A 14,014-nucleotide genomic window follows, 5' to 3' on the forward strand; every position below is an offset into this window, starting at 1 on the left:
AGCCACAGGCACCGAGCCAAGTTGTTTTTTTGTTTTGTTTTTTTTTAATTTAATGCTTCTGAATTATCTGTTCTTCTGGAAAGAGATTACAGGCTTAGGTTAATTTATCTTTTGGACAGAATACTGAATGAACCAAGAAACAAATAGGCTGGGATGCAACTGGAAATAGAAACCTTTGAAATAGCTTATCAGCAGGCTATATTCAGCCAGAGACATAGAATGTAAGCCCTGCAAGGGCAGGGATTGGGGGCCGTCGTGTTTACTAATGAATCAGCACTTGGCACCCAGTAGTTGCTCCTTAAACATTTATTGAATGAATAGGAGGCACAAATACATGTACTAAGTTTGAAATGAGAAACTGCAGGTTTCAGTAGATCGTTGTCAGTATTCACTCATTTTCGCAGCCATTACAAAACACATTAAGTAAAAAGGCAAATACAGAACCACAGAAGTGAGACAGGGCTCCAAGGAGCAGGAGTGGCATTTCCCAGTTTCTGGTGGAGAACCACTCCTGCTTTCCACACAGCTGAGTTGCTCGTCCTGCTTTCTACAGCAACGAAAGCAAAGTTCTTTCCAGTGTCACAACTTACCACACAGCTTCAGAGCCTTCAACAATTATGGATCACCATGTGGTCTGATTCCTGAATATGTTTCCCCCACTTTTATAATGAATGAGAATGAAGAAAGCAAACATTGGTTACAATAGTCAACTTAACTTTAAGGACTTGGGAGGGAAATGTGAGAAAACATTCACCAGATCCGCAGTAGCTGCCGGCTTTATTTTACTTGGATAAATTTTTTCCCCAACCCTGGTAAAGATTAAAAACCAAGTCGGGGTGGGTGAGGATTCTCTCTCCTGGTGCCTCTTGCTCCCACTCCTGGGATTCCTCAGGGCTCGCCTTGGACACAGAAGTCTATCAGCTCTTCCTGCTGTCCCCAAGTAAGACTCTGAGCCCTTCAAACAGACCCCAGCCTCCAGGAAGTCCTTCCCTCTGCCTAACTTAAATCTCTTCTTCTGGCAGTTAAGCACAATCCCCTCTTGCCCTGTCATCACTGGTGAAGGAAGAGCAGCTGCTCACTGGCCTCCTTTTAATCATCCTTAATGGGCTTATAAACAGTTATTAAGTCCCCCTTCAGCCTTCTCAGAGCCTCATTTTACTTGCATTGAAGCTGAGAGCTTCTGAGGAAGGCATTTTACTCGGGGCCCCACAGACTTGCAAAGTCTTAAATGGGTAATCAGCCACTTCACCCACTTTAACCTACATGATTGAACAGCTCTGCCTTCTTTTGCAAAATTTAAACCCGTTCAAGGGAGTTCCCTGGCAACCAACCCTTATTAATAAATCACGCCCAATCTAGGCCAGGACAGGACATTTTACAAATGTTCCTTTTGCTTGAGAAGTCACACTGGCGCACAAGCATACAGCAAACAAAGCAATTGCTCTCTCCCAAGTTCTTCATTTGCTGGTTGGATCCTGTCTCCTGCAGACCCTGTGGGCCTGGTGGGCTCTCAGCTGACCGCCCCACTGAGGAGGGGGTGCTGCTCTAATGGACCATCACCTGTCCTTTCTTGTGATTACTAAACTGGGGTCACAGCAGCTGGGGAGCAGGACACAGACCTAACGTGAGGCTTGCTCAGTCTCTACTAGGCACTCTCTGGAAAGTTCCATTTCCTATTATACACCGAATCGTAGTACCGTTTATTCCCAGTTCATTGCTCATGCCTACAGGTAAAAGTCTGAGTTGTATGTTTGGACAGAGTCCTGGGGTTCCCTCCAATTACAGGAAGTAGGAAGGAGCAGGACAAGTAGGTTGCAAGGTGTTGTTTCAGTTTTGAGAAAAAGAGTGATTTCACTTCAAGAGTAATTTTAACCAGAATGGCTAAAATCAAAAGGACTGACAAGTCCAAGTGTTGGCGAGGTTGTAGAGCAATTGGAACTCTCGGTGTTTGCTGCTGAGTGTGAATTAGAGCCACCACTTTGGAGCTCTTTGGCAGCATCTAGCAATTGCTCCAAGAATCCCACTCCCAACTACAGTCTCAGAAGCACTGAGTGAGTGAATGTGTTTGTCAAAAGACATACAAGACAGTTGACCATGCTGTAGTGAAACAGTAAAACTCTTGAAGCAGCCACCCAAGTGCAGAGGGGATAAATGCCATGAAATCAGACACAACCTGAAGAAAACTGGACCCCTGCCATCTTGTGCAACATGGACGAATCTCACAGACGTAATGCCGAGAAAAGAAGTCAGGCACAAACAGGCAGGTTCTGGGTGCTTCCATTTATGTCAAATTTTTAAAAGGTAAAACTAAGCTCTAGAATAGTGGTTGCCTCCAGGAGCAGCCTACGTAGCATCAGGTTGAACGCCTTAGGTCTGTGCGCTGCATTGGTGGGAAATCATACGGTAATTTTTAAAAAGAATAAAAGATGTCTATGTTTCCTTCTTCCCAGATGCACGTCTCATTATTTACTCATTCATTCTTTCCCTGTTCTGCTTCTCTTGAAAAATATTCGAGGTAAGTCACAAAGGTGTGGTGTTGAGTGGAAATCTGGGTCATGCTAAAATAAAAGCTGGAAAATGAGATATCTGGGTGGTCCTCAATATTTCTGTCAGGAATTCCTGTGTGTTTCATAGGTTATAGAGAGAGTTTCCTAGCAGCGGAGGTAAAAAAGAAACACAATTCAGCATCCAAAAGTTAACAATCCCACCGATCAGAAGCACTGGTCACTCTGAGACCCTAGAGAGATTCTCCTGGCCATCTCAGAAAAAGGCAACTATATGAGCAAACCCTTTTCTATTTGTTAAAATTTTGTCACACATCCCATTTGTGACCCTGGATGCCTGAATTCCTTCAGCCCACATTTTCACACCCATAGAATTTAGGGTGAGGCAGCATCATGGGGACGACCAGGCGTCTCCCCTGAGCTGCACGTGGGCCTGCCCCCCCGGACACCTTTTACTTTCCCGGGTGCAGCTTGGGGGAAGCCTTGCGTGTAAGGGCCGGCTTTCTGTTCTTTGCGGTGTAGGCCTTGCCACCCTCCTTCCTGGAACCCAGGCCAGCATCCTTTGCTTTGCCACCCGGCTGGTCCTCCTCCTGGTTGGCACAGCTCAGCATTCCCATTCCTTCCCCAGCAGTGACTCTGTGTGGGTCGGCTCCCTGGGGGCTGGACTCTTTACATTTGGGCATTTGGGTTAGTGGATCTTTCCACCTTCTGGCTCCAGTTTTTGAGTTGAATTCATATATTTCTCCAGTCACTAGAAGAGAAAAAGTACAATAATTACATAAACCAGGGGAACTGGAATGATCCCCCATCCCCCACCTCCACTTGCTCTGTTCTGACTCCCAGGGAAAGAAGAAGCAAGCTAGAAGGCGTGACTCATTTAGATGGAAGGCAGGCCTGTGAGCAGCATAGACGGTCTTCACGGCCTGCCCTACCCACGGGCCAGACGGCTCCGGTCACACAGGTAGCAAATGTCAGGCCACTTGGGATAGAAATGGTTAGGAGAGTCTTGAAGCCATCTCGGTTGCAGGATGAGAAGGCCATTATAAATTTCGAACTCCAAGTGAGCTTCTGATAAATTAGATTCTATTTTTAATGGCATTACTTGTTACTTTCTGATTTATTGTGTTTATTTACAAAGACCCCTGGATCCCTGCTATAAAAAGAAATGCACGAAGTAAGGAGGAAAAGACTGTGATTTTTATGCATGTTAACAGAGATTTGTAGACACAGACACACAAATCTGGCCCCACTCGAGATGATCCAAGGGAGCCATTTTCATTGTGTCAGAGCCAGCAGACGCTAATTGATGTGTTTGTTCACAGAGGCCAGTTGGCACATCGCTTTCTCCTCTTTCCTCTCAACTACACAAAAAACGCAAAGGTCCTCCCTGGCTTTTCCCCTGGAAGCTTGAGTTTAAGGCAGTCCCCTGCTCCTGCCACTTCCATACAGCCTGAGTGGCCTCTCAGCTCAGAATCCCACCAGCACTTATGCTAATGTGGGCACATTATGGTAACAAGTACCTAATAATAGAGGGAAATTTAATTCCAGCAGCAGCAGCCTCTCACTGGAGAGGAGCCATCCTCCTTCCGAGGAGGACCGGTGCGCTTTGCATATGAGGGTGGCAGGGAGCCAACACACTTGCCTCCTGAATTTGGTTTCCTTCCCTTTATTCACGTCTATAATTGAGCCTTTGTAAGTAGAGGGATATGTGTAAAGGAGCTAAATTTGGAGCTGATTTCATGGGGGTGATGAGAGCTCGGGAGGCCAGCTTCACCTTATGTTCATCTTGCCAACCAAGAAAATCTTGGCCCTGATCTCAGAAAAAAAAAGAAACAAAACTTTCCATTTCTCTGTATCTTCCACAACTAATAAGATGGCATTAGAAGCATTCAGAAAGGATGGGGATGGGGACAGGAGGGACAGGGGAAAGTACCAGTGAGAAAGGGAAAAAACATAGGTTCTTGAACTCACCAGTTCCCTAAATTGGTTCGTGATTTGGAAAGGGAGGTGAGAAAGCAGCGTGGGCCTAGAGCGTGAGCCCTCTAGGTGGAGGCCCGCTGAGGCCTCCCACGTGTGGTGCTGCTGTGTGTCTGAGCGTGTGTGAGCCAGCTGGGTTCAGAGCTGGACTCATGTGGTATTTTAATCTAGAAGGGTCAGCACTGTGAGGGCAACGAAGCCAAATGGATTGACAAACTGAGTTAAGAGCAGGAAACTGGATAAGGTTTTCCATGACTCTTCCAGTCGGGAGTGTGAACAGCATGCTATGGGTGGCATCATCTTTAATTACCTGGATCTATGGCTTCTCCATCAAAAACAGTGTTCATCTGGATAGTTTCCTAAGAAGAGAAAGAGACAGCTTCATGCACAGCCCTACACTCCCCGCCAGCATGCAAGGTTGCTCATCCTCACAGCCCAAGTTCTTTGCCTCAAGCCTCTTGGACATTAATGTCTTTAACTGGCACTGTGCTAGGTGCCAGGGACACAGTGGTGAACATGGCGGGTGTGGTTACTGCCACACAAGGCTTGCCATTGGCTAACAGGTCCTAGGATGCAGAGTGATAAGGCTATGAATGGAGAGATGTAGGAAGTTATGGGGCACAGGTAGGGACAGGGAGACATTTAATCCACACCTGGGAGTTAAGAAACTATCCTGAGTAAGTGAAATCTAAGCTGCATAGAAGGAAGAGTAGAAATGCCGCACAACACAGGCCAAGACCTATGTTGTCCCAGTGGGATCAGTGTCTGGTAGACTTGCAAGATGGACACAGGGGAGCCCCCGGGTGCCTATACCCCCAGCCCTGGCACTCCTGCCCTCTCCTGCTGCCTCCCCTAGCTTAGTCCAATGCAGCAGCACATCTAGGCCTCACCTAAGCCCTGAGCTCCATCCCTTCCCTCCCCTCATCTATTCTCTGTGCCACTCTCCAAGCCCTAACCTCTGTCTGATGCACCTGTCCTTTGTCTCCATGGAAACACACCCTTCCCTCATGCATTGCCTTCTACAGGTGCCATGTCAGTCTTTAGCACACTAAGGAGGATGGTGCTTAGAGCTTGCCAAGCCTTTCAATCCTCACTGTTATCAATTCCATCACATAAATGATCACCTCCTCAGTTCCCTACAGCTCCCTGGATAAGCAGCCCCAGTTTTTTGTGGTCCTGAGAATTGATTTATCTAACAGATTAATTTACTATTACCCAGTTCTAAGACAGTCTCTGAGTGGGATCCCACAGGGTACTTGCTTTAGAGACAATAACACCCAGGAGACCAGAGATTGCCTCTTTCTCCTGCTTGTAGACTGACCAGAACATACAGGCACCAGGCAACACATAGGTCTGAAATTCCAGCTCACTGTGTCGACACCCTCACTGGAGGAGGCACTGGCCCCTCATTCGCATTTTGGAGTCTTGGATTATGACAAAACCTTATTGTCAGGAGGTGGGGAAGAGCTGAGGCAGTCATCTTCAAATTCCATCACTTCCCAGGGGGTACATCAGGTTCAGTGTATGAGATGAAGGGGTAACTCCAGCTATCCTGTAACACTTTGCATTCATGTGACGTTTAGCAATTTTCAAAGCATTTCTCCACCTGTTATCTCAGGGCAGACATCCTCACTCCCATTTTCCAGGTGAGGAATGTAAGGCTCCAAGAGGCTGAGGGAGGCCCCAGGTCATATGACTAAGTAGGCAAAGCCAACCCCAGACCCAAGCCACGCTTTCTCTATCACTTTTCTGCAAGGTTGTGCAAGAAGAGCAAAGAAAAATTAAATCTCATTGAAGGCTGAAGTGCCAGTTCTGGTCTTTAAGCTTCACTCCCCCAATTCGCTCTCCCGGAGAGCTGGTCTAGATAATAAACACCACTACTCAATATTTATGAAATCCAGTTCTTCTGCAAATATATCAGCAGACATGTTCAGTGGAGGGAACAAATTCTATCAGGAGCTCGTCACACAGCAATCTGTTCCACTGGCCAAATGCAAGCACCTCTCTGAATGATAACACATCCCCGAGGCTGTGGTGGGCCTGCGGGGGGCGGGGGACAAGGCCCCCACCAGCAGCACCCTAGCCAGGGGCCCCAGACTCACCACCACAGCCTCTCCCTCTGCATTCTTCATTTCTGCAGGGAACAGAACAGGCAGAAGGTAAGCTTCTTGGGCGTTAAATTGACCTTAAAATTCCACCCCCACAATGGGATTTCCCCTAAATGGGCTTGGAACTCAGTCTTGCAGACACAGCAAAGAAGTTTTCTATCTGGTAGACATGTTTGTTGACAGCTTTCATCTTCTCAGAAAAAATATATACACACATGCATATATTATACACACAATTAAAATGTTTTTACTCTTTGTCTAGCTTAGTGTTATTACTAAGAAATTAGCTTTTAAATGGCCTACGGGTAAGAAAGATTAGGTTGAAATATTTGTTCACAACGTGGGGAGTTTTTGCATTCCCTCCTCATGACCTTTTTGAAAAGTAACTGGGATTGGAAGAAATCCCAATTTTCACTTGGATTTGTGAAAATGTTATTTGTTAAAATCATCTCACTCAATATGATCAATAACCACTATAATCAAGTTTATAACCCTGTTTAGCTATGTCTTGTGCGTGCCAGACACACATGCCTGTGAACAGAGTGATTAAAACAAGCATTCTTTTAAAAAGATACAAAGGAACCTCTGTAAGCTGGCCACCCAGGGAGCGTGACAAGCTGGTCAACATATAGAGGTGGTCACCATAAGGAACTAGGCCTTCTGTGAAATATATACATGTGGTGCATGTGGGGTCCATGCAAATTAGGTCAACTGAAGAAGGTGATCAATGTAGGGAGGAGGTCGACTATGGAGAGTCTACTGTACTTTCCAATGCTTTGTTCAGTCTCTCTCCATAGTCTGGGGTCTGCTTGAGGTAACAACTAACCTGCCAGGGCAGGATAGGACCTGGAGCTATTCAGGTGGACCTTCCTCAATTTACCAATCTGCCGGAAATCATTCAGTTCTCCCAACTCATCTAACTGCCCCTAACTCCCGTCTCTAAGTAGCCTGACCTAAACAATTCATGAAGATGACCAAATCCATTAGAATCAGAGAATTAAGGATCACTTGTTCTTTCAAAAGAGGCGTGCATCGGAAATAGAGCATTAGCTGTCCTCAGGACACCCCTCCACGTGCAGCAGCGAGTAGCTGCTGCCTGTGCTCACCACGTGGAGGGGGCTTTATTTCTGTCTCACTCAGCGGGAATAGACCCAGGTGCTTCAGCTGAGCTGACTGGACATGGCCCTGGGCAGGGCACAGGCAGGACCAAAGTGAGAGATCCAAGTGGGCCAAAGGCACCTTGCACCCTCCCTCCCCCTCTCCAGTGACAGCCAACCTCTGCTTCATTCCACCCACACATGACGAGGCCGAAATCGTGCCAAGACATGATCGTGCTGATCCTCTGCTGAGCTGGAGGCTTTTTACATTGTACAACACAGCAAGCAGAAGGCAACAAACAAACAAATAGGCATTGCACCTACCTCCTTTCTTTACCCTGTGGGAGGAACAAAAAGAATGGACATTAGTTAACCTGAAAGTACTCTACCCTGGTACACACATGACAACATGGGGTCCTTTGGGCCACTGTACACCTTTGGACTAGGGGGGTAGGCTACCAACTCTGCTTCAAACTGCATGCCTCCATCACTATTGGTTTTGGACAGGGGACGTTCTGGGAATGTGATGAGTTTAAAAGCTATCACTTTATAGATCTTCAGGGAATATGCTGTCTCTGATTAGGACACCTGGTGAGGACATGACTACCCAGGTCAAGACTGTCTCATCTTTCTCCCCAGCAGCTGGCTGAGCAGAAGGCTTGGCTCACTGCAGGGAGGTTTGAGTGCTGGCAGTTAAACTTGGTTTCCTGACACATGAAGGGCTAGACTTGGACTCTAAGACCTTCCCCATGATAACCTTGGATCCTATAATTCTGAAACTCTAATTTTATTCTTCACTATTTGACAAATGTTGGCTGTTAAATGGTGCAGCTAATTTCCAGGGAGGCAGATATGAATCTAAATTTCTAGCTAGTTTTTCTTCCTAAGTCAACATGTTGAAAACTGTATTTACAACATAAGTTAAAACAGCCAGGTTCAAGGTGCATATTTAACATTTAGCCATAAATTACATGAAGTTTTAGTGTCTATTAGATTGTTATACCTCCTTAAAGAAATTCTACCCAAATCCCATTTCAGGGCACCACCATCCTTACAAGCTTAAACATCATCCCTTTAGAGTTAGGTTTTGTTGTTTTGTTTTTTTTTTAATCGTTTTGTGAGTACACTCCAAATAATAATGCCTTTTTAAATTTCAACACATGCTCAAGAATTTTTTACCTGGAAGTCAAGGTTGCCCATAGCAACAAACTTCCTCAATAAACATGGCAAAACGCAATGCACATCTTTATGCTAATGCCTTATACTTTTTTACAATCTTTCATCCATAGAGATTTTAAAGTATTTGACAGTTAATAGTTAATCTTCAAAGTACCTTTAAAAGGCACATGAGTCTCATCATCCCTTCTTTTTGCTATTGAGAAATCTTGACACTCAGAGGTTCATCCCCTAAGACACTGGGGCACAGAGCTAAGCTGGAATGTAGAGTCCTAAACTCACTGGGACTCAGCCATGATGAATGATGAAAACGTGAGATAAGAAAAACAATGGCTGTGGTGTAGTAAGCACGCACTCTGCATCAGAACAGGGCTAAGTGCATTCGCTCAGTTAGTTGTTTACTTTTACAAACGAAGAAATTGAAGTTCGCAAAGGTTGTCACTTGTTCAAAGCCATATACCCAGAAAATGGTAGAGTGCAAAATTTGAACCCAGGCTTTGTCTAACTGCAAAATTCAGGCTCGGAACCATAATGCTCTAGTTATAAGAACAAAAAGAACCGGCTCTAGGAGAAGTCTGTAACCATTTGATGCCCTTTTCACTTTGCTTTACAACTTCACTTTACCCAATAAAAACATCTGCAGATTGTCACAATAAGCAGTAAGCAGGCAAAAAAGAGGAAAGGGCTTGTTTTACAGACCTTGAGAGTGAGAGATACAAAAGAACAATGATTATTTAATAGTTACCAAGAACATAATTGAATCACTGGGGCCAAATGCTTAATTCTCTTATCAGTCTTTTTGTTGTTTTTGGCCAAGACTGGGTTTGAACCCACCACCTCCGGCATATGGAGCCAGTGCCCTACTCCTTTGAGCCACAGGCACTGCCCCCTTATCAGTTTTTTTGGGGGGGGAGGGAGCTTCCTTTAATTACATCCCATCCTTTAAATATTCTGCAAATTTCTGTTGCTGCTCACAATGAGGGCTTTTCTAAAGCTTTTACACAAGGCAAGGTCAACAAAAATTTGATGCCCCAATTTCGACAAGGGTGCCTCACCAAGGACAGGGTAGGTTGCCAGAAAAAAACCAAAGGAATGGTTTCATGGCTCAACAGGTGACAAAGAGGGCACAGCAGGACATAGAGAATCAGGAGTCTCTCATCCAGGCACCCAGCCCACAGAGAAATCCTGATTCTCCAGCTTTCCTTCTCCTGACATCCCCAAGAACAGTGCCCTAAGGGAAGTAGGGGAAAGGGCCCAGCCCACTGGCCACTTACAGAGGTTGCTTGTCCTTCTCAGTCTTGCAGGCACAGTGTCTGTGGATGGCTTTGGCCAGCAGGACCGCCAGGGACACCAGGAGACCCAGAAGCAATATGCAGCCCAGAGTGATGACAAAAGGCACATACCAGGCAGACGGAGAGTAAATGTTCTTCCTTAGGACCTGGTAGGTGATCCTGGGCTGGGACAACACAGTGGGGAGGGTGAGTGGAGGGTGGCAGTGGTTTCCACATCCAGTACTTGTTCCTGTTCAGGGTTCCACCCTTTGTTCTTGCTCATAAATCAAATATCTACATGCTCACAGTTCTTGCTGCTCCAGCCCCTCATCTTCCTTACAGTCTTTGCAAACATCTATTAAATCAGAATCCAGAAAATTTAGAGAACTAAAAAGCAACTCACTCCAGCCTAATTTTATTCCATCTTTCTTCCCCTTCCCAAAAGCTAAAAACGTCCGTTGGCTTTTTTTCCTGCCATATCTGGGTGTAACCCAGGGCCCAATATAGCCATTGTCTCTCGCTGAGAAGGCATGAGCCATGGAAGCTGTTTTTTAATACCTTGTAGGCTTTTCAGCGTTCCCTCTGACTACAAGCTGCCACTGCCACATGAGTGGGCTGATATCACAGTGAAGCCCAAGTTCAGCATCTGCTTGCCAGAGCAGGAGGCAGATAACAGACAAGTTGCAGAGATGTCAGGATTGGAGATGTCACCAATGGGTCATGCTGTTAAGCTCAAGAAAGGTGGCAGGCAGCTCCTTACTCAAGGGCTCCTCCTAGCTGAGATCACAACAGAAAGTCCTTTAGGGTTGTCAAATGCTTCCATTCATGGGGGTCATACTGACCCCAGCACAGGAGAGAGAAGAATGAACCAGCTGTCAGCAAAACCCTGAGAAGCAGAAGTTGGCCACCTCCACAGATGGTTCTCTAAGGTGCTGATTACTTTTCTTCTGGCATGCTACAAGTATAAGGTTACTGACCAGGGCTGTAGCTTTTACTAGGAAGCTAGTTCCTCCAGGGGGGCAGGAAGATGATCCTGTTGCCAGACTCCTAGGTTCTCCCTTCCTTCCCCAGACTGATGCTGTTACAGCACCTGGTGGTTATCTTCCTGCCACTGACCACAATCTGTGTTTATCTCATTAGTTTGTGTACTTTGTAATAATCTGAAAACGCTCCTCCACATCAGTGACTCTCAAACTTTACAATTCCCTGGAAGGCTGATCAAAAACACAGGCTGCCGGGCCCCACATCTGGAGTTTCTCATCTAGTGGGTCAGGGGATGGAGTTGGGGATTCCAGACCCTAGAGGTCATGGTGATGACTACGGCTGGGTAAGGTACAACTTTAATAACCTAGGGTTGGGACCAAGAATGTGCTTGGCTAACAAATTTCCAGGTGATGCTGATGCTGGTGGCCCGAGGACTCTGCTTTGAGAACCACTGACCTATGAGCTCCCTGAGAGCAGGGATAATTTGGGGTATATTCACTAAAGTCATTGGCCCATTACAGGCATTAAATCAGTATTTACAGATTGGATTAAATTTTTTGGAGTGAAAGTGGGGAGTAGGTTACACATCAGTACATGGTGACTTCAGAAGAGGTGGAAAGCGCATCTGGCAGCTGGCTCCTTGAATTCAGGGACACTGACTTGCAGTGGCTCCTGTGACCACGCAGAGAGGGGCTATGAAAGGAGAAAATGGCCACATGGCCATGAAAATTGGCTCCTGTGCCACAAGTAGCATAGGTGGTTAGTGCCCGAGGTCTCCCAGCACAGATCCACACTCTGCTTTACCAGGTTACAAATCCACGGACGCACCCTGACCTTTCCCACTACTGGCCACACCAATCCAGCCTGTGGTTACTATTCTTGGCAACATCCTAATAACCCAGCTCTTTTCAGTCCATCCTGTATTTCTCCTGGGACAAAGGGCTCTGGGGACATAAATCCCAAGGGACCATGGCTGGGATTCCAGATCCTAAAGTCCTTACCCTGGGGGTCGTGGTGATGATTGTAGGTGGGTGGGGAATGACTTTAATACTCAGTGTCACTGTCCCTGTTTCAACAAGAGCTTCTGCTTTCTTCCTGCTGGACAGCAAGTTGTCATCAGTGATATAGATGAGTAGTTTGTAGTCCCAGATCTTATCAAGCCCACCAGCATAGTCAAAGCAGGATGCAAGCAGCAGGCGTGTCACGTTGGACCCAGCATCAGGAGACAAGGTGAAATGGCCATTGACGTTGCCTAAATGAGGTTGGATGCAAGAAGGTTGGCAAAAGGAAGAAAAGAAGGAGAAAAAAGGTTTAAAAGAAAACAACATTTGGTCTTTTTCTGAAACGTCCGCTATTCAGGTGCAAACTATGTTTCTGAGGCACCCGAGCTGAATTCATGATATGCTGCATGCCTTAACTGCATCGCAGATTTCACTAATGCAAAGATGGTCTTGCTTACAATCAGCTCCCGCAGAGCTTCAGGCAGAGACTTCATAACCCGGTGCAGCCCCTTCCAGTTTATCAGCTGGCATTTATTTGCTAACAACATGTACAATCCACACATAGAGGAGTGCGCAGTAAGAGGGTAGAAAGGTCACATCCATCGTTTACCTGTCTTTCATGGAGGTCACACTGGTTACAGATGTCCCGAGAGTCCCCCAAAGGAGGCTGCCTCTTGGCTTTGCAGAGATTGTAGCCCCAGGTCCTTCGGGACCCTCCCCATCACACCCTGAACTCACACCTGGCTCTGTCAGCTCTGTTGGGGCTCACCGCTCAGCTCTGGGAGCCGGGGCAGAAAGGCCACCAGCCCATGCCTGCATTCATTCCTCCACTGGCTCCAGACTCATTACCGACTGAACCCCAGTAAGTGGAGCAGGGGATGGTGCAATTTTTGCTCCCTTAGCAGCTAAGTGCTCCATAAAGGCCTTAGGGTTCTCAGTATGGATTATTTCCATCTTCAGCAAGTAAGGTCTCCAGGCAGTTTCTGCCCCTGGGTTTTGTGACACAGCCAGCTCAAGAGGCTCCCTACTGTTCAAGTTCCTGCTCTGCCAAGAGCTCAGCAGGCAGCAGAGATGGATTTTTACTCTTTCACGTGGAATTGTTCTGCTTGTTTGGGTTTAAATCTCTGGCCTCAGCACTTCATTAGATGAGCTATTTTGGTCTAATTTCCATTGAGGGGTGCTCTTTTTTCCCCCACAATGGTATATTTTTAAAAAGAGAAAATGAATGGAGCAGAAGAGAATTCCTGAGGACACATTTCAAAATGCATTTAATCTATTTAATCTATTATTATCCAGAGAGAGGACTGGGATTCCCTGCCCCCACTACAAGCTTTCAGTAAAAGAGGAAGTTGAAAAGTTGGACTAAATTTTTTTCATTCACACTAATTTGACCTATGACTTACAATCAGGACTTTTTTTGGCAGTGGGGGGTGGGTTCACTATCTGTAAGATTTACCCTTTCCTGCACCCTCAGGCAGCCATGTATGAGGCTCTGGGAAAAGTCAGGTGAGAAGGGGAAGGCAAGAGGAATCGGGCATCAGACCCCTCACCTCTGCTTTCCTCATCCACACATCCCCCAACTCACCCCTGCTGTGCCCACATCAGTGTGTGAGCTCAGACCACACTCAGCACATCCTCCCTCGACAAGGGCAGGGGTCCTCAGAGACAGGGCCCAAGGCTGTTGTCCTCAGTACTGTACCTGAGCCAATGGAATAACGGAAAGATCTGGGGCCGGAGTCAAGGTCAGTACACGTCAGCTTGAAATTCTGAATATTTGTCCCAACTTTCAGATCCACTGGGATGGCCATGAAATGAGAGTTGGGGGTACAAATTGGCTTTTCATCATTTTCTTCCAGGACGTTCACAGTAACCTAGAGCAGCAAAGGGATGGTCATT

The 14,014-nt window shown here is 46.4% G+C and overlaps 1 protein-coding gene across 1 annotated transcript in view; it reads right to left on the reverse strand.

The window, feature by feature from the left end:
* Positions 1-2,956: 2,956 nt before the first annotated feature.
* Positions 2,957-14,014, reverse strand: part of CDHR3 (cadherin related family member 3) — a 53,562-nt gene continuing 42,504 nt past the window's right edge. Inside the window, exons 13-19 of the mRNA XM_023519599.1 lie at positions 13,818-13,989; positions 12,119-12,369; positions 10,137-10,318; positions 8,011-8,024; positions 6,584-6,615; positions 4,792-4,840; positions 2,957-3,255 (exon numbers count right to left, since the gene is read on the reverse strand). Of these exons, the coding sequence (XP_023375367.1) occupies positions 2,957-3,255; positions 4,792-4,840; positions 6,584-6,615; positions 8,011-8,024; positions 10,137-10,318; positions 12,119-12,369; positions 13,818-13,989 (999 nt within the window). The remainder of the gene's footprint in view (positions 3,256-4,791; positions 4,841-6,583; positions 6,616-8,010; positions 8,025-10,136; positions 10,319-12,118; positions 12,370-13,817; positions 13,990-14,014) is intronic.

The sequence above is a fragment of the Otolemur garnettii genome, unplaced genomic scaffold (assembly GCF_000181295.1).
Source record: "Otolemur garnettii isolate 467f Iridium unplaced genomic scaffold, OtoGar3 scaffold00005, whole genome shotgun sequence".
Taxonomy (NCBI): Eukaryota; Metazoa; Chordata; class Mammalia; order Primates; family Galagidae; genus Otolemur; species Otolemur garnettii.